Source organism: Drosophila bipectinata, chromosome XL (genome assembly GCF_030179905.1).
Source record: "Drosophila bipectinata strain 14024-0381.07 chromosome XL, DbipHiC1v2, whole genome shotgun sequence".
Taxonomy (NCBI): domain Eukaryota; kingdom Metazoa; phylum Arthropoda; class Insecta; order Diptera; family Drosophilidae; genus Drosophila; species Drosophila bipectinata.
The window spans coordinates 13,185,670-13,206,844 of NC_091734.1; the positions used below are offsets into that span (position 1 = coordinate 13,185,670).

At 47.9% G+C, this 21,175-nt stretch overlaps 7 protein-coding genes across 7 annotated transcripts; 4 read left to right on the forward strand and 3 right to left on the reverse strand.

The window, feature by feature from the left end:
• Window positions 1-45: 45 nt before the first annotated feature.
• On the reverse strand, window positions 46-1,894 carry LOC108124044 (endoplasmic reticulum-Golgi intermediate compartment protein 2). Its single transcript, XM_017239550.3, has 3 exons — window positions 1,495-1,894; window positions 610-1,434; window positions 46-546 (listed from the first exon to the last, which is right to left on the reverse strand). The coding sequence occupies exons 1-3, from the start codon at window positions 1,613-1,615 to the stop codon at window positions 152-154; spliced, it is 1,341 nt and encodes a 446-aa protein (XP_017095039.2). The 5' UTR covers window positions 1,616-1,894; the 3' UTR covers window positions 46-151.
• A 238-nt stretch (window positions 1,895-2,132) lies between these two features.
• LOC108124108 (uncharacterized) lies at window positions 2,133-4,717 on the forward strand. The gene is made up of 3 exons (XM_017239654.3): window positions 2,133-2,293; window positions 2,376-3,145; window positions 3,335-4,717. Exons 2-3 carry the CDS (start codon window positions 2,410-2,412, stop codon window positions 4,018-4,020), a joined length of 1,422 nt encoding a protein of 473 aa, XP_017095143.2. The 5' UTR covers window positions 2,133-2,293; window positions 2,376-2,409; the 3' UTR covers window positions 4,021-4,717.
• Window positions 4,718-6,841: 2,124 nt separating this feature from the next.
• Window positions 6,842-9,283, reverse strand: RpL22 (Ribosomal protein L22). The gene is made up of 3 exons (XM_017239590.3): window positions 9,190-9,283; window positions 8,377-8,997; window positions 6,842-7,259 (listed from the first exon to the last, which is right to left on the reverse strand). The coding sequence occupies exons 1-3, from the start codon at window positions 9,199-9,201 to the stop codon at window positions 6,993-6,995; spliced, it is 900 nt and encodes a 299-aa protein (XP_017095079.2). The 5' UTR covers window positions 9,202-9,283; the 3' UTR covers window positions 6,842-6,992.
• A 386-nt stretch (window positions 9,284-9,669) lies between these two features.
• eIF3g1 (eukaryotic translation initiation factor 3 subunit g1) lies at window positions 9,670-10,846 on the forward strand. The gene is made up of 2 exons (XM_017239591.3): window positions 9,670-9,800; window positions 9,864-10,846. Exon 2 carries the CDS (start codon window positions 9,864-9,866, stop codon window positions 10,674-10,676), a length of 813 nt encoding a protein of 270 aa, XP_017095080.1. The 5' UTR covers window positions 9,670-9,800; the 3' UTR covers window positions 10,677-10,846.
• A 317-nt stretch (window positions 10,847-11,163) lies between these two features.
• Smyd3 (SET and MYND domain containing, class 3) lies at window positions 11,164-13,338 on the forward strand. The gene is made up of 5 exons (XM_017239589.3): window positions 11,164-11,590; window positions 11,657-11,898; window positions 11,960-12,093; window positions 12,371-12,833; window positions 12,890-13,338. Exons 1-5 carry the CDS (start codon window positions 11,421-11,423, stop codon window positions 13,261-13,263), a joined length of 1,383 nt encoding a protein of 460 aa, XP_017095078.2. The 5' UTR covers window positions 11,164-11,420; the 3' UTR covers window positions 13,264-13,338.
• On the reverse strand, window positions 13,326-15,720 carry Zw10 (Zeste-white 10). Its single transcript, XM_017239588.3, has 2 exons — window positions 14,255-15,720; window positions 13,326-14,197 (listed from the first exon to the last, which is right to left on the reverse strand). Exons 1-2 carry the CDS (start codon window positions 15,584-15,586, stop codon window positions 13,364-13,366), a joined length of 2,166 nt encoding a protein of 721 aa, XP_017095077.1. The 5' UTR covers window positions 15,587-15,720; the 3' UTR covers window positions 13,326-13,363.
• Window positions 15,721-16,076: 356 nt separating this feature from the next.
• Window positions 16,077-20,603, forward strand: Klp3A (kinesin-like protein 3A). The gene is made up of 6 exons (XM_017239624.3): window positions 16,077-16,416; window positions 16,484-17,163; window positions 17,221-17,372; window positions 17,430-19,729; window positions 19,826-20,388; window positions 20,449-20,603. Exons 2-6 carry the CDS (start codon window positions 16,484-16,486, stop codon window positions 20,492-20,494), a joined length of 3,741 nt encoding a protein of 1,246 aa, XP_017095113.2. The 5' UTR covers window positions 16,077-16,416; the 3' UTR covers window positions 20,495-20,603.
• Window positions 20,604-21,175: the final 572 nt, after the last annotated feature.

Sequence of the window (21,175 nt, forward strand, 5' to 3'; positions counted from 1 at the left end):
ATATTTATGTACAATATTTCTCCAATATTTCTGTGTTTTTTTCCATTCTTTTTTTTTTTTTGTTTTTTTTTGTGATTTGAATAAAAAATTAGTTTAAAAAATAAAACAAAAATAAGCCGAGGTATTGTGCAGACTGAGATTCGCATCCGGATTATAAGCCGGACTTGAGCTTGGGTTGTGCTGTCGGCAGATACGCCGAAATGTCCACTCTCGCCATTAGGTTGGCAGTCTGGAGGAGTTCGTTAACCGGTGGCGCTGACGCTGCCGGGGCAGTAGGGATAGCCGGAGGGGCGGAAGTGTGTGGTGCCTGGGAGTTGGCCAGTCGCTGGTACAGCTGCGGAGCAAACGTACGCAAAAGACGCCGCTGGATGGCAATCAGTAGGGAGTTGATGGCTCCCGATATCACAATGATACCCGAAATGATGGAGCACAGACGGATGATGAAGGTAGCCAGGTGATCGCGATCATTGTCCACGACAATCTTCAGAGCCGACCAGTCGTACTTGAAATAAATGCCCGGCGAGCCATAGGAGTTCCTCTCGGAATCTGGGAAAAGGGAAACCAAGTCATTGAAAGTTGTAGTTTCCGCCGACGAACATAAAGACTCACCTAGTTTCCTGACGTTCTCGGTGACGGAGTACTGGAACGTATTAATTGTGCTAAACGTCTGACGTATCTCTGTGGGCACCACCTTCAGGAAGTACTGCACCGTGGTGGCCTCCTCGTTGATGATCGTCTCATCGCCCTCCAGCGGCTGTACAATCCTCCGGGAGTACTGCCCAAAGCTGAGCCTGTTGATGCGATGCGTAAAGTTGGCCGGCATGCGACGCAGTTCGATCATCCAATGATCCTCAAACAGTCCCACCACCGGCTGAGCTCCACCGACCAGGTGCAGGACACCGGCCACCTTGTTGATACCCAGAGTGCCGTGCAACCGGCAGGCATCGAACTTGGCCTCGGGATTCGCAGCAGCAGCAGCCGCTTGTTGAGACATATGGAAGTCCAGGGCCACGGGAAGAGCGCCTGGTGGCGGTGGAGCTGCTGGGAATGAAGCTGGACTCTCGCGCGGCGTATGGGTGTCCCGCATAATGTCCTTGAACAGAACATCGGCCAGCGAGTGGAATTCTTCGCGAAGGTACTGATTCTGGATCTGGATGGCCTGGAACTGCAGCCGATCGTGGTCGTTCATCTCCCACCAGACGCCCTCGCGTTGCAGGGTCCCGTAGGCGAACACATCCTGTTGCGTCTCGTCCATTAGATCCACGCCGGAGAGCGAGGCACAGGGCATGGCCACCGTGATGTCCACATGCATTTGCACCTGATCATCCAGCGACATGTCCGGCTCGAACTGATAAACAATGTCCGTTTCGTGCCAGTAATAGTGCAGTTCCGTGTACACCAGATAAACGATCAACAATCGGCTCAGCAGGGAGACTGCAATTAAAAGTGATTAGTAGAGTAAACACCCATTATTTGGGGCAGGGAAACGCTTACGTGTTCCTCCGATTTCTGTGGTCTCTGTATACTTTTCCGGGACCTTTTTGAAGGCATCCAGGTTCTTGGCGAACTCCAGGAGCTGGCTCTTATCACCACGATACCTCAAGGTGGCCGACATCTTGGACGAATCGTATCAGGTGGCTCAATCAATTGGATGCAGCACCGGCTTCGGTCAGCGGTTTCATTGCCACGTACTCCGCAGCTCTCCAGGCACAATGACGCCGTCTGTCAACGGCGGACTGTGTGCTTTTGGGCGATGAAGGTGTTTCTGGAATGTGGTTAGTTGGTTTTTGGCACTGTCTTATCCTTTTTTCTCAGAAATTGGATATTTTTCTAATCATAAACAAATCAGAAGCTCCTCTTAATATTTACAGCAGTCTGGCAGCTCTATTGGATTCCATTTAACGATATGGTAGCTCCATAAAGTCCAATTAGTACAATAGGGACTAATTTTAAAAATTAGTTTTAATTTTATAAATTGGTTAAAAGTTTAGTTAGTTTAGCTTTTAAATTTTGAACAAGGTCGGTTTTGGCTATATATCTTCCAACAATTTTAGGTACATTTTAAAACTGTACCTTTCTGATATCTGGCAACGCCGTTAGTGTAACCGTACTCTCCGGATTTCTCCAGCTTCGCGCCACTCTCACACCTGGCTCATTAGAGAAATCGCTTCCTAACGGTTCGAAGCTTTAACCGACTTCTCCGGATCGAAAGCTATAATTTGCGCCCCGCCGTAGAGACAACGACACTTGAACGCACGAGCACCAGCATCGCTTAGCATCCAAACGGGTTTAGGTAATTAGCGTATATATCATTTGATTCCGACTGACCGATTTACGATCGAAACTCATCATCATTGACGTTGTTTTTTTTATAGGTTTTTGTCTCTCAACCACATCGGTTTGGATCGGATGATGGCCATTAAGAACAGTCATCGTATCCTCGTCACCTGGACGGCCCTGGCCCTCCTGCTGACGCACGGCAGTCATGTTGTGGATGCCCGCCGTAACCAAGGCAACAATCAGCGGAAGACCTCCTCATCATCATCCTCCTCTGGCTCCAGCTACGGTCACGTGACCCAGCCAAGCTACAATACCAACGGTCACGCCGCTGGCAACTCGCACGCCGATGTCGCCAAGCTGAGCTATCCGAACTACAATTCCCAGCCCAACCGACCACCTAGCAGCGGCAGTGCTCCTCAGCCCGGCTGGAATGTGCCCCAGGGTCCGCCTCCAGCTTACTCCGCCTCAAATCCCGTCGGCGGAGCTCGTCCCAACATGCACGAACAGCCGCCGGCCTACCATGCTCCCAACTACGGCGCTGCTCCGCCCAGCTATGGTGCGGCCACAGGATCGAATGTCCATCAGCCGATTACCGCCACCCAGAACCATGGCACTCAGTACTCGGGTGTGCCTGCCGGAGCCACTTACTATCCAGCTGGACACGCCGGCGGTGGCTATCCTTCCAATCTGCCTGCCGGCGCCACCTACTATCCATCGGGTAGTCATGTTCCCATGGCTGGTGGCTATCATCCTGCAGCAGCTCCTCCACCGGGCGCTACCTACTACCAGGCTGGCTCAGCCCTGCCGCCGGGTGCCACCTACTACTCGTCGCCGCCGCAGCAATCCTCCTCGGGTCTGGGTTTCGGTAAGCCATCTAAAAGTTTTCGATAAAAAGTAGTCTGGGTTGTGGTTTCCAACCATCTGTGCCTATCAAATATTAACCCAAGTCATTACCACTTCGGCCAACAATCGGCTGGCTTTCAGCATTACTCACTTTCGGGCTAACGTCTTACTGTGGAAAAAACCTTGATTAATAATTGAGTGTTGTTTGCAGGAACTGGTCTTTTGGCTGGTGGCTTGGGCGGCGCTCTGCTGGGTCACGCCCTTACACCGTCTGGTGGCAGCTCCTCCTCGCAGCCGGTGGCCGCAGCTCCGGCCGCTGGACAGGATCGCATCATCATCATCAACAACGGTGTGCCGGTGAATGCCAGTGACGGCACCACCGTCATCAATGCGGCTGGAGTGGCAGCTGCGCCTGGAGCAGCTGCAGGAGCAGTACCAGCCATGAACGCCACCCAAGATGCCCAGCCAGCTGTACCCATGGCTCCAATTGCCCCCATGGCACCCTTCAATCCCGAGGCCTCCAACATGACGGCACCAAATGCCACGGATGCTGCAGCTCCGCCACCACCGGGCGGTATCATTTGTGTGCCCACCAAGGTGAACGAAACGGATCCCAACGACAGCACCAAGACGGTCGAGGTGGAGAAGATCGCCTGCTATCCGGCACCGCCGCCACCAGCAGCTCCTGCAGGCGAGGGACCAGCACCACTGGCCCCCATGGCACCCGTCCAGCCGGGATCCCAGCAGGTCCAACAGGCTCCGGACGTGGCCAGTCCCGTGCAGGCGTCCGTCAAATCGAATACCAATGGAGCCGAGTCTTTGAACGGCCTGATGGCTGCAGTGACGTCGCTACTGTTTGGTTTGGTGGCCAAGCGATTTGCATTCGCTGGCTATTAGGAAGAGTGTTGGCTGCTTCTGGAACGTTCCGCGCTCATCCCCCCATGCCCCCATGCCCGTTCCCCACAGACCTTTGCCTTTTCCAAGCTTTCAAGGTCTTGTGTTTGGTATTTTGTATTATTTTTTTGTGTCACCCCGTAGTGGCGCAGTTTGTTTTTCTGGCCAAGATCGATACCAGTTCTGCAGGCGCTAATTGGACAACATTTCACACCATCTCTCCCATTACAAATATAAACCCTGTCCCGGTATCCAGTATTTTCCCAGTCTAATTAGAATACTAATTATTTTGTTGATTAATCCATCCATCCATCCTCCACTCAGCCTTCAAATGTGATTACGATGATGGGAAAGCCATCCATAAAAAAAAAATCCATAAGAATCCAACAACGACAAAGACAAATGTTTAATGTGAATCTTGCATTCGAATATATATACTATATACTATATAATATTACTCACAACAAAAAAAAAGAAACCCTTTAATTGAAAAAAAAGACATAATTGAGAGCCAACGAGCTCTCACTAAAAAAGTGTATTATATATATTTTTCTAGAATTGTTAGCGTAACTGTTGCTTATTTTTTTTTTATTGTCTGTTTGTATTGTATTGTTGTAAGCAATTGTATTTGTTGCACTACTCCTACTCAAATTGTTATAAATAAACGCTTTCGCCTTAAAAAAAACACCCATAGCACCGACACGTAGTTGTTTTACTTTTTTTTTTTACTTTTACTCTGAAAAAACAGTCTGTATTAGTCATGTACTAATACATGACTAAATAGGGTATTGAATATTCAAACAGATGGGCTAATAATAGTGTATTCCTTTTCGGGAAGCTACTACTACCTTTCTTGGTCGTACAATGTTGATATAATGTCAAGAAAAGACGAAGAGTCTTGGATAAGGTGGGCAAATATTTGGAAGGTATACGATAAGGTAGCACTTTCCCCAAGGGGCTTTTTAAGATATGAGTATCTGAAGGAATACTTTTTAAAAGGGTGTCTCAAAAAAGAATTGATTTACATTCTTAAAGCTTTTAAATTTGAATATTGCATTAAGTACTTTTTTTAAAGCATATACCTTTTCTACCTACCTATCTTTAAATCTATAAACATTAAAATTAGATCCATAATACTGTTTTTTCTATATTTCCCAATTTTCTACACCTTAAGCTTCGGGTCTTGAAGAAATTTGTCTTTAAAATTAATAAAAAATTTTTATCAAAAATCTATTTTAATCTATTTATAAAATCTATTTTAAATTCTATACCTTTCTAGTCTTTAAAATCATAAACCCTTATTTAAAAACCCTAGAATTTTGTCTGATCTTCAAAAATATTACCCTTTTCCTAACCCAAAGTATCTTATCTAAGGTAGAATAGGTAGAATACCCGCTTCTTTTTATAAAATTTCATACTCTCCTAGTCTTTAAAATTCAAAATCCTATCTAGAAGTCCTAAAAACATATCCCCAATACTGTTCTTAATTTTTATTCAAAATTCAATTTTTTGAATTTGATTTGATTTTTAAAAATACCTGATCTACTGTTGAATACTGATTTTTCTTTTTTTTTTAATTTTATACCTTTTTAGAGTTTTTAAATTATATAGCCTATATAGAAATTATAAAAACATATCCCTAATACTGATCTTCACTTCCTTTTTAAAATCTCATACCTTCCTAGTTTTTAAAATCGTAAAGCTTATCTTGAAACCCCAAAAACATATCCCTCATACTGATCTTTCTTTTTTTAAGAGTTCATAAAGAGTCTAATATTTTAGGTATCTTTTTAAAAGTTTCTTTAGGTTCGTGTCTTGAAAAAAGTCTGTAAAATCGTAAAGCTTATCCGAAATTACATCCTTATACTGATCTTTCTATATTTTTTCTAAATGTTTTCAACCTTTTCAAATCTCAAATCTTTTCAAAAGCCCTTTTTTAAAAACCTTGCTGGTTCGGGAATTTAAGAAAATGGTCTTAAGAAAAATCATAAGCCTTTTATAGAAACTCTAGAATTAGTTATGATCTTCAAAAATACTAAACATTTCTAAGCCCAAAGTTTAATATTGGAACTAAAACCAAAAACTTCTCTAGATCAGACCCTACTTCAAATACACTATCCAGCTACTCTTTATTTGGAAACCTATATCTAGAATATCTATTCCAAACTTTTATCTTGATTTTCTAAAATATCTTTTTAGTATTCCACATCTTCCTTAATTCAAAATTTCTGAAATATTTATCTAAAGACCCTAAAAACTCTTTCCAATATCTGACCTTGACTTTGTAATATATCTTTTAAGTATTCCACAATTTTTTAAATCCAAAATATCTAAAATATATATTTAAAAACCCTAAAAACACCTCCCTATATCTGATATTAATATATCTTTTAAGTATTCCACATCTTTCTCAATCCAAAATATCTGAAATGTTTATCGAAAAACACCTCTCTATATCTGACCCTGATTTTATATCTCTCAGATATTCCACAACCTCCCAAGCGTGTAAAAAGTTCCCATAATTGTAGATTCATAAAAAAAAAACGAAAAAAAAAAAAAAATTCAAAAGGGAAAACCAAACTTTCACTTTGCAAACGCAAACCAGAGCGAGACAGCAATAACATACTAAGTTTAAAAAATAAAAAAAAAGCACCAATGGAATTATAATTTATCTGAAAAGCCCAATCAAGCTTTGGTTTTTTTTTTAAAGGTTAATTATAATTAGTTTACTAGAAAACCGAGTCACTAGCATGGCATGTTCTTAATTGCTTTCATTTTTTAATCGTTAATCAAATAATAGAATTTTTAATTTAAAAAAACATAATTATTTAAGATTTACACACAAATATTGTTTATTTTTGCGGTGAACCCATCAAGGGCTATTATCGTAATAAAAACAAATCAGCCATACAAGATTCATTGTAAACCCAATTTTATGGTAATGGAGATGATGATGGTGGCCATCATAGCATCGTTTACTCGGCATCGTCGTCCTCGTCGTCGTTGGAGCTGATCCTGAAGTAACGCAGCTCGTACGAGTCCTTCTCGTTGGCCACCACACGGATCCAATCACGGAGACTGTTCTTCTTCAGGTACTTCTTGGTCAAGTACTTGAGGTAGGCCTTGGAGAAGTGGACATCGGAGCTGACGTGCAGCTTCAGCTTGGAGCGCTCAAAGGTGACGTTGTTGCCCAGGTTGTTCACCTTGCCGTTGACCTTAAGGCGGGCCTTCACGTACTTCTCCTGTGGATTAAGGTTCGGGAATCAGGGATACAGTTAGTTCCGCTTGCTAATCTCATAATCTGCGATCAGGGTTTAGTTGGTTAAGTGAATGGAATTAGAATATCTCTTACTTTGTTAAGGCCAAAAGTCAAAGGAAAAGAACAAAAGGCCCAAATAAAGAAGAGTGACCAATTTTTTAATCTGCCACTGAGTACACTGCCATCAGAGCGACGCATTGGAGCTCACTCTCTGACGGCAAATCGGCGTGGCCCACAAAATGGTGCTACAATGATATCTTATGTATTAGTATTAGATGGTAGTTACCTGATCCTGTCGTGGTTGGGTGAAATAACGGGCTGCGCCCTGCTCTCTCTCTCTCTGTTCTTAGTGGCTCGTCTAGAGCACTCGGTTTGCCCACTTTTTAGTTTGGGGTAGATCTTTTTAGAGCTTGTGGAGATGGGGGGGGGATTGGGATGTTTCCCAAAACACACAAGAATCCTCTTCTACTTAGGTGAGTGGGAAAACCTGCAGTGTCTCGAATGTGAGAACACCTTTAAGCAGGGCGCACTATGAATTTTGGCCTGAGGCGACACGGTTGTGACGCACTCAACCCAGGGCCCACCACGTGGCGGTACACATAGCACGACTTGACGCTGTTCACAGACGGTTGCACCACTGGCCAGTGCCAGGTCACTGGCGGTCAGTGGCTACCCCGTTGCGCAACGCCCAGAGCCCCTTTGTCAGAAAAGAACAACAGACGCGTGTGCCAAGTAGTGATAGGCAGCGAAAGGTATCGAAACGAGGTTACGGATCACAATTCTTCTAATTCTATATACTACTATACTCTTCTACGGTCTACTACTACGGTCTATTAAGCGTTAGTCTTGTTCCAGAAGTTGTTAACCGCAAGCAGCAGGGCAGATCGTCTACTGGCAGTAATCGCAAATGGAGAGGCTTCGCTATAACCACAACTTTTTATCCAAAGCCCCTGGTTTGGTTTGGCGGGCAATGAAAAGCTTGGTGCGGTACATATTGATTCTGATATGAGTCCAGGCTGGTGGGCATCCGGGCAACTGGGCATCCGGACACCTTCAGCCTGTGGGAGAAGAGTACATCTCCAGTCCATTCGGGTACTTACAAAGTCGGCCACATCCATGATGCTGTCCTCAGCAATGTTGGTGCAGTCGATGGTGAAGCGGAGGGAGACCTTCTTCTTCTTCTGGCCCTTGCCGCGGAGCACATTCTTCTTGACCACCTTGCTGGGAGCCGGAGCAGCCTTAGCCTTGGGCTTGGGAGCAGCCGGCTTGGCAGCGGCCGGAGCAGCAGCAGCAGCCGGAGCTGGGGCGGCAGCAGCGGCGGCGGGAGCAGCAGCCTTGGCGGCCGGAGCAGCCTTCTTTGCCGGAGGAGCGGCAGCCGGGGTGGTAGCGGCCTTCTTGGCGGGGGCAGCAGCCTTGGCGGGGGCAGCGGCCTTAGCATCCTTCTTGGGAGCAGCGGCAGCGGCGGGAGCCTTCTTGCCGGCATCCTTGGCGGCGGCGGGCTTGGCAGCAGCGGGCTTAGCAGCTGCGGGCTTGGCAGCGGCAGCAGCCTTCACGTCCTTGGCGGCCTCGGGCGCCTTCTTGACGTTCTTGGCGGCAGCGGCGGTGGGCTTGGCGGCCTCAGCCTTGGGCTTCTCAACCTTGCCCTTGGCGGCGGCGGCAGGAGCGGCCTTCTTTTCGGCTGGCTTGGCAGCAGCCTTGGTATCACCCTTGTTGGTCTTGGCCTAAATCACAGAAAAAAAAGAGCACAAAAAGTGACGAGTGTTTTAGGTTTGTCTTGCAGGCGCTTTTCATTCATTTCTCTTGAAAATAATCAAACCCACGGCTTCTATGGACCGTGTTCTTTATTATTTTCATATTTAACTATTCTTTTTTAAGAATATTGCTTGGAATATACACTTGTTGGGAGCACTTACGGTAGGAGCCATCTTAATCAGTCAAAAACCACGAGGAAAAGAAATGGCTGAAGTTTGGAGGTTAAAAAGAAGAAAATAGTGTGGCAGCTCTTGGTATAAAAAAAAGGCCAAAGAAAAATCGCGTTTATATATTTCAGATAGTTGGCAACGCGAAAACTAAGAAATTAACAGAATATGGTTACATTTTCTATTATTTTTATATCAATTTCTTATTTATAAATGTAAAAATTGTATATTAAAATAAACTATAATATATTAGCAGAACAAAACCATCTTTGGTAGTTACTGAAAATACTTTTGAATACCAATTGCACCAATTGATCTCTTTGAACATACTTTTTTGAAATCCAATAACTACTTAATTCTTCTAAATTTCTTTTTACTATTATTGATTGTATTTTTTCTGCTCTATTATGTTTATTTTAATTTGTTTATAAAGTATAACCCTGCGACCTGACAACTCTATTTAGTAAGACCACTCAGAGCGCTCTTATTTAAGGTAATAACACTGGCCTCTGGTCACACTCTTTTCGTTGTGCTGAACCCCGTTCGCTTACTCGTGGCGAAATTTTGCATTTTCCGTACGCTCTCAATTTGTGCAGCAAAACAAAGTTAGTACCACCGAACCGGATACTCACCCTTGACAGATTCGAATAACATTCAAACCTTTCCAGATGCCGGGCATTGAAACGATCAAATCCTCGTGGGCCGATGAGGTGGAGCTGGATTACGGCGGCCTGCCGCCTACAACTGAGACCGTGGAGAATGGCCACAAATATGTGACGGAATACAAGTACAACAAGGATGACAAGAAGACCAAGGTGGTGCGAACGTACAAGATATCCAAACAGGTGGTGCCCAAAACGGTGGCCAAGCGTCGCACCTGGACAAAGTTCGGTGAATCCAAAAACGACAAGCCCGGCCCGAACTCCCAGACGACGATGGTGTCCGAAGAGATCATCATGCAGTTCCTCAACTCCAAGGAGGATGAGAAGGCCAACGACCCGCTGCTGGATCCCACAAAGAACATCGCCAAGTGCCGTATTTGCAACGGCGAGCATTGGTCGGTCAACTGTCCGTACAAGGGCACCGCCATGGACACGAATCTGATGGAGAAGAAGGCCACCGCTGCTGCCGCCGCTGCTGTGGATGCGCCCAAGTCTGGCAAGTATGTGCCACCGTTCCTCAAGGACAGCGTTGGCAAGGTCGGCATGGGTATGCGAGGACGCGACGACACCGCTGCAATCCGTATCTCTAACCTTTCCGAGTCGATGACCGAGGCGGATCTGGAGGAGCTGGTGAAGAAGATTGGACCCCAGAGCAAGATGTACCTGGCCCGCGACAAGAACACCGGTCTCTGCAAGGGCTTCGCCTACGTTCACTTCAAGCAGCGCAAGGATGCGGCTGCCGCCATCGAAATCCTCAACGGTCACGGCTACGACCATCTGATTCTGAGTGTGGAATGGTCCAAGCCCCAAAATAATTAGGTTTTCGTTGTCCGTGTCCATTCTTCTACAACCTGTTTTCCACCCCCACTCCCCGCCCTGTCACTACTGCTTATAGGAGTTTTAGGATCGATCATATAATATGTCCTTAATCTATAAGTTTGCTGCAAAAATAAATGAAAAACAAACTGCCCCGAAGGGGGCATCGAAAAGATCAACAAAAATATTTATTTCATCAGAGGTTTTATAGTATTTAATAAATCTTATAATCGGTCTTTATATAGAATGAAATCGGAATCAATATTATTTTATTTGAATCACTGCTACTGCTATCTCTTTCGTTTTTGTATTCACGGGCTAAAATATACAGTATCCAACAAAAAAAACAGATATATTTTTAACTAAAAAATTAAGAATAATGAAATTTTTAATATATAATCTCTAAAGATTAATTTTTTTATTAATTTACTTATCATTTCTTATCAATGGAATCCACTTTATTGAGTAACCACTGTTTGGAGTCTCAGCACTCTGGTCACACTGCAACTGATTGTTTTTATTATTTGTGTTGTTTTTGATGTTTTTTCTGCTTTTGCCAGCGATTTGCGTAAATTGTGTTTGCGTTTGGGATCTAATTATAGAACTAATAGATGCCGCAAAACATTCAAAATCGCCCAAGAGACACGGAACAATATTTTTGAACTGCAGGTGTGCGCTCATTTTCAGTCGGACGTGACCGGCCCCCAGATTCAAATCGAAGGTGTCTGTTTTTCGTCGCCCCCGAAAATGGAGATGCGAAAATCCTCATTGGTGAAAGCCAGTGGCACCTCCAAGTCCAAATCCAGCATTCCCAATCCTCAGATCAAGCGGGGCCAAAGGATTCTCACCGAAAAGCCATTCGCCTTTGTCCTGAAATCCAAGTACCGACTGGAACGATGTGATAACTGCCTGGAGGCGTGAGTTTTGAGTCATATATCCTGATCCTTCCCAGCATTCTATTGATTTTTGTGTTATATCCTTAGTACCAAAGTCCTTAAATGTTCCAACTGCCGTTATGTTTCTTACTGCAATCGAGCCTGCCAATCGCAAGCCTGGGGCCAGCACAAGCACGAGTGTCCTTTTTTGAAGAAGGTCCATCCCAGGATCGTGCCAGATGCCGCCCGAATGCTGTGCCGCCTTATCCTGCGCCTGGAGCATGGCGGAGACCTTATTCGGGGCTACTACACCGAGCACGGCTCTCGCAAGTTCCGAGATCTAATGTCACGTTAGTATTTTGGAGGATTCTTTCAAGAAAACCATATCAATTCCTTGCCCATATCCTTTAGATTATGCGGAGATCAAGAATGACCCGATGCGACTGGAGCATTTGGACTCCCTGCATGCTGTGCTCACCGACATGATGGCCGAGAGCCCCAGCACGGTGCCAAACAAGACGGAACTGATGAGCATTTACGGACGTGTAAGTGATCAGGGTGGGGTGGGGCCAGACAGGCGCTACCACCTGCTTTTCAGGAGCGGATTACCTCAAGTTTTCTTTTAGAAGCCCTATATATACCTTTCGAGGGGAGTCGCTCCTGGTCGCGCCTGGTTGGCCGCCAATTTAAGTGACAATCGCTGCTGTTTGGTTGGCGCTCTGCCAGCCAATTGATCATCTTTGGGGGGATGTTCAGGTGACTGCTTTCACATTCCCCGAATCTCTACTCACTGCGGCTTTTGGTTTTCCTCTCCACCCGCAGCTTATTACCAACGGTTTCAATGTGTTGGACGCCGAGATGAACTCCATTGCCACGGCCATTTACCTGGGCGTTTCGATCACGGATCATAGCTGCAAACCGAATGCGGTGGCCACGTTCGAGGGCAACGAGCTCCACATCCATGCCATCGAGGATATGGAGTGCCTGGACTGGTCGAAGATCTTCATCAGCTACATAGACCTGCTGAATACCCCGGAGCAGAGGCGTCTGGATCTAAAGGAGCACTACTATTTCCTCTGCTGTTGCAGCAAATGCATCGATCCGCAGGAAACCAAAGAGATGACAGCGGCTCTGTGTCCGAATAGCAATTGCGGTGTCGGTGTGAATCCTGAGCTGACGAACTGCAAGCGATGTGCCGCCGGGATCAGTCCCAAGCTGAGGAACTCCTACAACAATGTAATGGCACTCACCCGATCCAATCTAGAGTCTATGAAGGATGTGGCATGTAAGGTTTATGGATGATTTTGAAATCTTAGGACCTAATGGAACTTTCCTTTCCAGACCTGGATGTGTGCAAGGTGTGCCTTAATAAGCAGGCTGGTGTGCTGCATCCTCTGAATGTGTGGCATGTCAAGACCCTGGATGCCGCCTTCGAGGCTGCCATCGATGTGGGCAAGTGGGCCGATGCCCTCGATTATGGCCAGAGGCTGTTGCCGGGTTTCAGGAAGTACCACGGTGCCTGGAACCCCCTGCTTGGACTGTTGCACATGAAATTGGGAAAAATTCAACTGTACGAGCAGCGTGCCAAGGAGGCACTGCCCCATCTGGAAGATGCCTTGCGAATTCTAACTGTTACACATGGACGCGACCACAGGCTTCTGGCTGAGCAGCTGTATCCGCTGCTCATCCAGGCTCGGCATGAAGCCAACTGCTGAACTGTGGAGGTTCCTTATTGTGTTTTTTCTTTTTATTGGTAAAAATAAAGCTTAAGTTATAGAATATAATGTAAATAGGTCCCTTGCCCGGCCGGATTCTTTAAACGATTTGGGTGATGGCCTTGGCCCTACGATCGGTGTCCTGGAACAGTGCACGGATCAGGTGCTTAATCTCGTCGGCCTTGTAGCTGGCAGTCAGTGGCCCGGCGCCGTCACACCACAGTTCGGTGATCTCCTTCAGCGAGGCATTCATCATGGTCTTGAGCTGCTTCAGCTTCAGCCAGGAGTGCACCTGCACCACCTGATTCGGTTCGCCGAACAATTGCGGCGCCTTCTCGAGCACCACGTCGATGAGGTCGCTCAGCTCGCAGGCCATTGTGGCCGATATATCTCGCAGCGTGAAGACTCGACGGATTAGTTCCGCCGCGAACGTGTTCAGGAGCTCGCAAAAGGTGCTGATGTACGTCTTCTCCGGCAGGACATTGAACCAAACGTTCTTCAGCAGCTCCAACTGACGCAGGCACTGGCGCACCAGCTTCAGGGGACCAGTGCCCAGCGTGTGCGGACTCTCGAACTCGAAGCCCTGCAGGATTTCCATTAGAATCGAGTTCTGATAGTCGACCTGGACCCGGAACTGCTTTTGGCCGCACACCTGCAGGGCTTTGGCCAATGCCGGCAAGCTATCGATGCCCTTGTTGGCATGCTGGGCCACCCAGTGCTGGAAGAACATGCAGTTGTTGTAGAACAGCACCGATTGCTGGGGCACGCTGTCCAGCAGCTTGCGGTGCACGATGGGCACTTCCGACATGTACGTCTGCAGCATTACGCCAATAACTCCGGTGAAGGATAGTCCAAATAATCCCGATTCTGCTTCCGTGTCGCCCATTTTCTCGACAGGCTGGCGCAGGATGCGATCCATTAGTTTCACAAAGTCCTGGACAAAAAAATGTTATAATGGGACACTTCCAGGAGAATCATTTTATTGACTTACCTGTGCACTCTTGGACACCATGCAGCGGGGAAAGAGGAAAGGATCGCTAGACACCTCGGCGGCCAGGTTGTTGGGCGCCACCAGGACCATGTCCTGCAGATCGCGCTGTATGATCTCGCGTGCCGTTTCCAGGACGCGCTTAAAGAGCTTGTTGCGGAAGTAGGTCTCATACTGCTTCACAAACTCTCCCAGGGCGCGATCCACTTCAGGATTAATCAGAAAAGTATCGGCCAGCAGCTGCTCGAAGTTGACCACGTCCTCGCACAGTGTTGACGACTGGTACTCCTCCATGGTCTCGGGAACAGCTGGCACCAGACACTCCTCCAACAGAAGATCGAGCATCTTGTCCTTTACATGCTCCCCGATTATCGTGAACACATGCTGATCGTTAGAGACGCTGCAGTTGATGCCGCCGAGTGTCTGGAGCAGCAGTTGGAAGTTGGCCAGCACCTGCTTGTAGCTTGGACGCAGTTGCGAGGAGTTTGGTTCTTTGGTGGAGTAAGAGAGCGACAAATGGATGAAGGTATCACCCTCGGCGGTTTCGTTAAACTCCGCCATGACGGGTCGGCGGATCAACGGCTCGATGCAGTTCTCCCAAAGGAATTCGCAAATCTTCACTGGATTGTAGCTCTCCTGGAAGAGGGCATGGACGACGTCCTGTAACTGGGCCTCATCGCGGCTAACCTGCAAGGTGACACAGCGCGAGGTGGGGAAGGATTTGCACTGCAGTTGCACGAGGCGATCGAAGCGCTCCTGGAGAGTCTGTTGCAGCAGATGGGACTGTACGTGGTACTTCACTTTGATGGTGTCGTGGCATTCGAGAGCCTGGAAGACGCGATGCACCTCGGGCGGTGCTTCCTCGCCATAGATCAGAGCCTGCAGGCGACTTACCAGATCCAGGACCACCAAGTAATCCTTGGTGGCCTTGGCGTCCTCGATGCACTGGAACAGCTCGTCAATCTTGAGAACGAGCTCACTAACAGCCAGACCTAGGAGAATCTCCCGCTGCTCCCGTCCACCGGCCGCCAGCTTTGAGTTGGCTTCATCCAGGGCACCCAGGCCTTCGCTACTGACCGTCTCCAGCAGATCCGCTACCTCTCGTCCCAGCGAACTAGCTTCCTCGAGGTAGATGTCCGGTGAGGTGTGATTCGGCATGAAATCTGTATAGTCCTCCTCGATGAAGTTACGGACGCGCACCTGGAAGCGCTCCGCTCGCGTCATCACCTTCAAAATCGCCGACTTGGTGGCTTCCACGCTGGCGCAGTCGCCAAAGCCACCATTCTCATGGAAGACCTCCTCCATCGCCTGGTTCCTCGGCGCCGTTGCAGCCATGTTCTCTTGCTATCTTATGTTCCTAATTGGTGTTTTTCCTTTTTGGCAAAAAGCGGCAATCAAAACAAATACTGATACTGCAATTTTCGGCTTCTGCTGCTTTGATTGAGGACTGCTAGTGATGGCAATTCAAAAAAAACCGATTGTTAACAGTTTTTATGACGTGTTTATTTTCAAATTAAAAATAAAAGAAAATATTATATTAGTTGATAGTTACACTATAAATAATATTATATTTTTATACCTATAAATCAAGTTGTAAAATGTTATATACGTTAAACTTTTAAGCACTATTAAGTGTTGATTAATTAATCGATAACAGTTATCGGAACAAATTAATTTTGATAGGGAAGCGGTAAGCTGCTTTTTATATTATTTTGTGCAAAAAAAACCCATTAAAGTAACCTGTGCTATATTTGTAGTTGAATTCCGGACGGTAAAAAGTGACAGCTGAAAAATATTTAAACCAAGTAGGCAGTCCCACCCCAGATCCTCCGTGTATCGATAGATAGGCGCCAGTAGCTAAATAATCGTAGGGCCGATCCCACCATTTTTGAATTCTCTATAAAAAAAATGCTTAGCGTCTACCAGTAATTTTTTCGGCATTATTAATTAAGTTTTTTTTGTTAGCTTAGGGCCAAAACAGATACTTTTATTAACGATCTAAGTCGCTGCTGTTTTACAAAATTACGACAAGTATTCGGTTTCGATAGGATCCGCGTCCTCTGACGAAAAACGCGCGAGTTGAGGCTAAATTGTCAGTGGACATTGCCGGTTTTCCATCCGTTGTTACTCCAATTTCATACCCATACACATAGCCGGTCGCAGAGGTAAGTGATTTTTACTTAAAGTGGTGCAGATGTGAAAATATATATTCCTATATCCCGCCCACGGTAGATGTCTGGAGAGGATCCCAGCTCGGTAGCTGTGGCGCTACGCGTACGTCCTCTGGTGCAATCGGAACTGGATCGGGGATGTCGCATCGCTGTAGAACGGGCCGCAGACGGATCACCCCAGGTCACCGTTAATCGGACGGAATCCTACACATACAATCACGTTTTTGGCATCGAGGATACCCAGAAGGAGCTGTTTGAGAGCTGTGTCGAGGAGAAGTTGAAGCGTTTGCTGAATGGTTATAATCTTACTATCTTGGCATACGGTCAAACTGGCTCTGGTAAAACATACACAATGGGGACTGCCTTCAATGGCTCGCTGGACGACCATGCCGGTGTAATACCCCGTGCCGTGCACGACATATTCCGTGAAATAGCCGTAATGTCCAAGGACTATCGTTTCCATGTAACATGCTCCTTTGTCGAGCTATACCAGGAGCAATTCTACGATCTCTTCTCGACAAAGCCTCGCGACAAAGCCACCGTTGATATCCGAGAGGTGAAGAACAAAATTGTGATGCCAGGACTAACCGAATTGGTGGTGAAATCCGCCCAGGAGGTGACCGAATATCTGATGCGCGGCTCGGCCGGTCGTGCTGTGGCAGCTACTGCCATGAATGAGACATCATCCCGATCTCATGCCATCTTTACACTCACATTGGTGGCCACCAAGGTCCATGGAACGTAAGTGATCCGTTTTTGAGTCTTTAGATTCTTTTTTTTCAAATCTGGCTCTTCCAGACAATCGGTAACTACTTCGCGGTTCAATCTGGTGGACCTGGCCGGCTCCGAGCGCTGTTCCAAGACCCTCGCCAGCGGCGATCGCTTCAAGGAGGGTGTCAACATTAACAAGGGCCTTCTTGCTCTTGGCAATGTTATCAACGCTTTAGGATGTGAGTAGGCTTCCAAAGATAATGACTTTCAATCACGGGTTTGTGTAACTTTTGCAGCTGGCCAGGTTGCTGGCTTCGTCCGTTATCGGGATTCCAAGCTCACCCGCCTTCTTCAGGACTCGCTGGGCGGCAACTCCATTACCCTCATGATAGCCTGCGTCAGTCCCGCTGACTACAATGTGGCCGAGACGCTGAGCACTCTGCGCTATGCGGATCGCGCCTTGCAGATCAAGAACAAGCCGGTGGTTAACCTCGATCCTCATGCTGCCGAGGTCAATATGCTGAAGGACATCATTCAGAAGCTGCGAGTCGAACTGCTGGCGAATGGAAAGATGAGCAGCTCCATAACTAGTGCCATTGGCTCCGCTGGCTTGAGTTCGGCGCCAAGTTCGGACGCAGACTCGCTTTCAGGCTCCGCTGGCCAGGCAGAGGAGATAAAACGCTTGAAAGAGGAGAAGCGCGTGCTGGCGGAACGTGCTCGGAAGCTGGAGCAGGAGCTGCACCAGTCGTGGGCCGATCTCACCGAGAAGGAGATGCGCGTGGAAATAGCCGAGCATGCGCAGGAGAAGCTTCGCACCTATGTCCTCCAGATAAAGGCCAAGCTGGAGCAGCAACAACAGCAGAAGGCGGAGAATGGCGACGATGCCGACGATGGCATGAGCGATCCGATGAAGGAGATTAGCCAATTGGTGGAGCAAGTCGACAATGAACTCCATCGGACACAGGACGAGCTGGAGAGCCATGGCGCGGAGGCACGACGCCAGCTGTCTGGTCGCTCGCCCAGCGATCGTGAGGAGAACAGTTCGAGTGCCGGTGACGAGGTCCAGGAAATGATGCAGTCCCAGTCCGAGGAGTTCACCAACAAGCAGCTGAACCTCGCCGGGGAGCTGCGTACCATCAACCGCCAGCTGGATCTCAAGAAGGAGCTGCACGATCGCATCATGCGCAACTACAACCGGCTGGAGGGCGATGACGAGGGCGACGTGCTGCGCCTGTGCCACCAGAAGATCGAAGATCTTGAGGTTGAGCGGCGGGATCTGATGGATCAGCTGCGCACCACGAAGAGCAAGGACAACATGGCCAAAATAGCCGAAGAAAGGCGCAAGCGCTTACAGTCCCTGGAGACGGAAATCGCCGATTTGCGGCGCCGAGTTATCACCCAGGCGAATATGCTCAAGATGCGCGAGAAGGAGAAGGAGAAGATCACCAACCTGAGCGGCGAAATTCGTGCCATGAAGGAGTCCAAGGTGAAGCTGATCCGGGCCATGCGCGGCGAGTCCGAAAAATTTCGCCAGTGGAAGCTGGTGCGCGAGAAGGAGCTAACCCAGCTGAAGAGCAAGGACCGCAAGATGCAGTCCGAGATGGTGCGCCAGCAGACGCTTCACGCCAAGCAGCGTCAGGTGTTGAAGCGCAAGTGCGAGGAGGCACTGGCCACCAACAAGCGCCTGAAGGACGCTCTGGAGCGTCAGGCCACGGCCCAGGCTCAGCGACACAAGAACCAGAAGGATCATGCGTCCGCCAGTTCACACGGCAACTCCTCCAGCCATGCCAAGACCGATTCGTGGGTTGATCGCGAACTGGAGATCATTCTCTCGCTGGTGGATGCGGAACACAGTTTGGAGCAACTGATGGAGGACCGAGCGGTGATCAACAATCATTACCATTTGATGGAGAAGCAGACCAGCATCAATCCGGCGGACATGCATGAGCAGGTACGACTGCTGGCCCAACTGGAGGAGGAGCTGGAGATGCGCAATGCCCAGATAGCCGATTTGCAGCAGAAGGTCTGCCAGAGTGATCTCGATTCCCGGATCAAGGCCTTGGCCGAGGGCGTCCAGAGCATTGGCGAGGCCCGTACGGTTAGCAAGCATCTCTTGAAGTCCATGGTGCAGCAGAGGCGCCACCAGGCGGCCAGCATCAACGAGCAACGCACCCAGATGGACGAACAGCGGGCACAGCTGCTGGAGGCGCAACAAAATCAAGAGGCAGCTACCAAACGTCTCCGTTTGGCCGAGGCCAAGCACGAGGAGCAAATGCTCAACCTGCAGCGCAATTACGAGGAGAAGGTGGCCGTTCTGCTGCGGGCAGCCAACCAGCGACCAGACGAGGGCGAAACTGCTGCCTCCAAGCAGGAGCAGGAACAGCAGCGCCAACAGTTTCTGGACGAGCTGGTTAGCAGTCGTGAAGCATTGCAGCTGGAACTGGACACGCTAAGATCGAAGATGTCCGCCAAGAAGAAGCCGAAGGAACCCGAAGTTATACCCGAGGATCCCGACGAGAGTGTCATTCTCATGTCGGAAACATTGGAGCTAAGCGACGTTAGTAGTGACCCCGACTGGTTGCCATCCAAATCCAAGGTGAAATATGCGAATGGTGTGGTGTCAGGTCACCGGGCAGGGATACAGTGGGTGGTTCTGTTTTCTTAAGCTAATCTTTACTCACGTTTCCTTCAGAGATCCTCACAGTCGAAGAATCGGAACAATACCGCCGATCGGGATGTCTCGGGATCGGCACTAGCCCAGGATGCCACTAACGGATCGATGCAGTCCATTAACTCCACAACGCCAGCATCGGGGGCGATCCTGGAGGATTCGAAACGTGCCTTCTACTGCAAGTGCCGCACCAGATGCAATTCCAAGCGGTGCGGCTGCTTTGGCGCCGGAAACGGTTGCTACTCGGGCTGCGTTTGCAAGGGCCATTGCATGAATCCCAATAACACCGCCAATATGCCGCCGCCGGAAAACGGCCAGGGCGATGCTCCCATGATGAAGGCTGAAATACGCGAGGAACCGGCGGCTGAAGATCCTGGGGCTGGATCATCTGAAGATGCCAAGTCAGACGGGCAGTCCGGCAAGGAGAACTTTGTATCGCCGCCGCAGCCATCAACGTCATCCGGATCGGTGCCGGAGGAGGTCAGCAAGGGCGGCATGGACCAGCCGATGGCAGCGAGTGGTGGCCAGCCCTTGGTCACCGCCAATGCTACGATAGACGACATCAGCGCTCCAAAACTGGCCAGGTGGGAACGAGTCAGTAACAATGTTCGATTTTACGTCAAGTCTCTGTTTCCAATTTGCAGGATGTCCGGACTAGCCTTCTCCACGCCCAGGCGGAAGTTCTTCTGATGTCTCGGCTGATGCTGGAATCTCTCGCTGGAATAACCTCCACCCATCCCATCCTCCACCCTCCTCCTCCTTTAGGTCAGATATAACCAATAAAGCTTCGACAAACATGCATTCCAGGTATTCTTTCAATTTTGTTCCAAAAACCCTCCAAGAACGAGCCGGAGACGGAGCCGGAGCCGGAGCCGGAGAAGCCATCAGCACGGTTATGAGCGAGTTGGGTGTAGGCGCCTCTCCTCCCCCTTTTATTGTTGATTTATCTTTTGAATGGCCTGTTGCCCTCGTAGCTTAAGGTTTTTTTTGAAATTAAATACTTTATTTTTATTTTAAAATATTTTGACATTAAATAGCGATAAGTGCACGTCCGTTTCCCCCTAAAATAATTTTGTTTTTAATTTTAAATCCATAATAAAGTAGAAAATTAGGAAATATAATTAAGGATTTTTGATCTTACTGGGGGGAATATATTCTTATAGATTTATAGATATATTTAGATAGGATATGGATCAGAATTGGAGAAGATATAGACATCGGAATGGGCCCTATAGGGGAAAACCCCATTTTCAAGGCGTCCCATCAGAAAAAATGGACAAAAAATCTAAAAAATATTTTGTTGCCAGATTTTGATGCAGAATAATGGAGAATCGATATAGAAATCGTTTAAGGTACTCCGCTTGAGAATCG

What these genes read in the sequence shown, in the direction of transcription:
- LOC108124044 (XM_017239550.3), bottom strand. Translation starts at nt 1,615, where the DNA reads ATGTCGGCCACCTTGAGGTATCGTGGTGATAAGAGCCAGCTCCTGGAG. An exon ending in CACAGAAATCGGAGGAACAC is followed by an intron (nt 1,435 to 1,494) that starts GTAAGCGTTTCC and finishes TTTTAATTGCAG; the next exon opens with TCTCCCTGCTGAGCCGATTG. An exon ending in CGAGAACGTCAGGAAACTAG is followed by an intron (nt 547 to 609) that starts GTGAGTCTTTAT and finishes CCCTTTTCCCAG; the next exon opens with ATTCCGAGAGGAACTCCTAT.
- LOC108124108 (XM_017239654.3), top strand. Translation starts at nt 2,410, where the DNA reads ATGATGGCCATTAAGAACAGTCATCGTATCCTCGTCACCTGGACGGCC. An exon ending in CTCCTCGGGTCTGGGTTTCG is followed by an intron (nt 3,146 to 3,334) that starts GTAAGCCATCTA and finishes TGTTGTTTGCAG; the next exon opens with GAACTGGTCTTTTGGCTGGT.
- RpL22 (XM_017239590.3), bottom strand. An exon ending in TCATGGATGTGGCCGACTTT is followed by an intron (nt 7,260 to 8,376) that starts GTAAGTACCCGA and finishes CTTAATCCACAG; the next exon opens with GAGAAGTACGTGAAGGCCCG.
- eIF3g1 (XM_017239591.3), top strand. Translation starts at nt 9,864, where the DNA reads ATGCCGGGCATTGAAACGATCAAATCCTCGTGGGCCGATGAGGTGGAG.
- Smyd3 (XM_017239589.3), top strand. Translation starts at nt 11,421, where the DNA reads ATGGAGATGCGAAAATCCTCATTGGTGAAAGCCAGTGGCACCTCCAAG. An exon ending in GTTCCGAGATCTAATGTCAC is followed by an intron (nt 11,899 to 11,959) that starts GTTAGTATTTTG and finishes CATATCCTTTAG; the next exon opens with ATTATGCGGAGATCAAGAAT. An exon ending in TGATGAGCATTTACGGACGT is followed by an intron (nt 12,094 to 12,370) that starts GTAAGTGATCAG and finishes CTCCACCCGCAG; the next exon opens with CTTATTACCAACGGTTTCAA.
- Zw10 (XM_017239588.3), bottom strand. Translation starts at nt 15,586, where the DNA reads ATGGCTGCAACGGCGCCGAGGAACCAGGCGATGGAGGAGGTCTTCCAT. An exon ending in TGGTGTCCAAGAGTGCACAG is followed by an intron (nt 14,198 to 14,254) that starts GTAAGTCAATAA and finishes TTTTTTGTCCAG; the next exon opens with GACTTTGTGAAACTAATGGA.
- Klp3A (XM_017239624.3), top strand. Translation starts at nt 16,484, where the DNA reads ATGTCTGGAGAGGATCCCAGCTCGGTAGCTGTGGCGCTACGCGTACGT. An exon ending in TGTTATCAACGCTTTAGGAT is followed by an intron (nt 17,373 to 17,429) that starts GTGAGTAGGCTT and finishes TAACTTTTGCAG; the next exon opens with CTGGCCAGGTTGCTGGCTTC. An exon ending in AGCGCTCCAAAACTGGCCAG is followed by an intron (nt 20,389 to 20,448) that starts GTGGGAACGAGT and finishes TCCAATTTGCAG; the next exon opens with GATGTCCGGACTAGCCTTCT.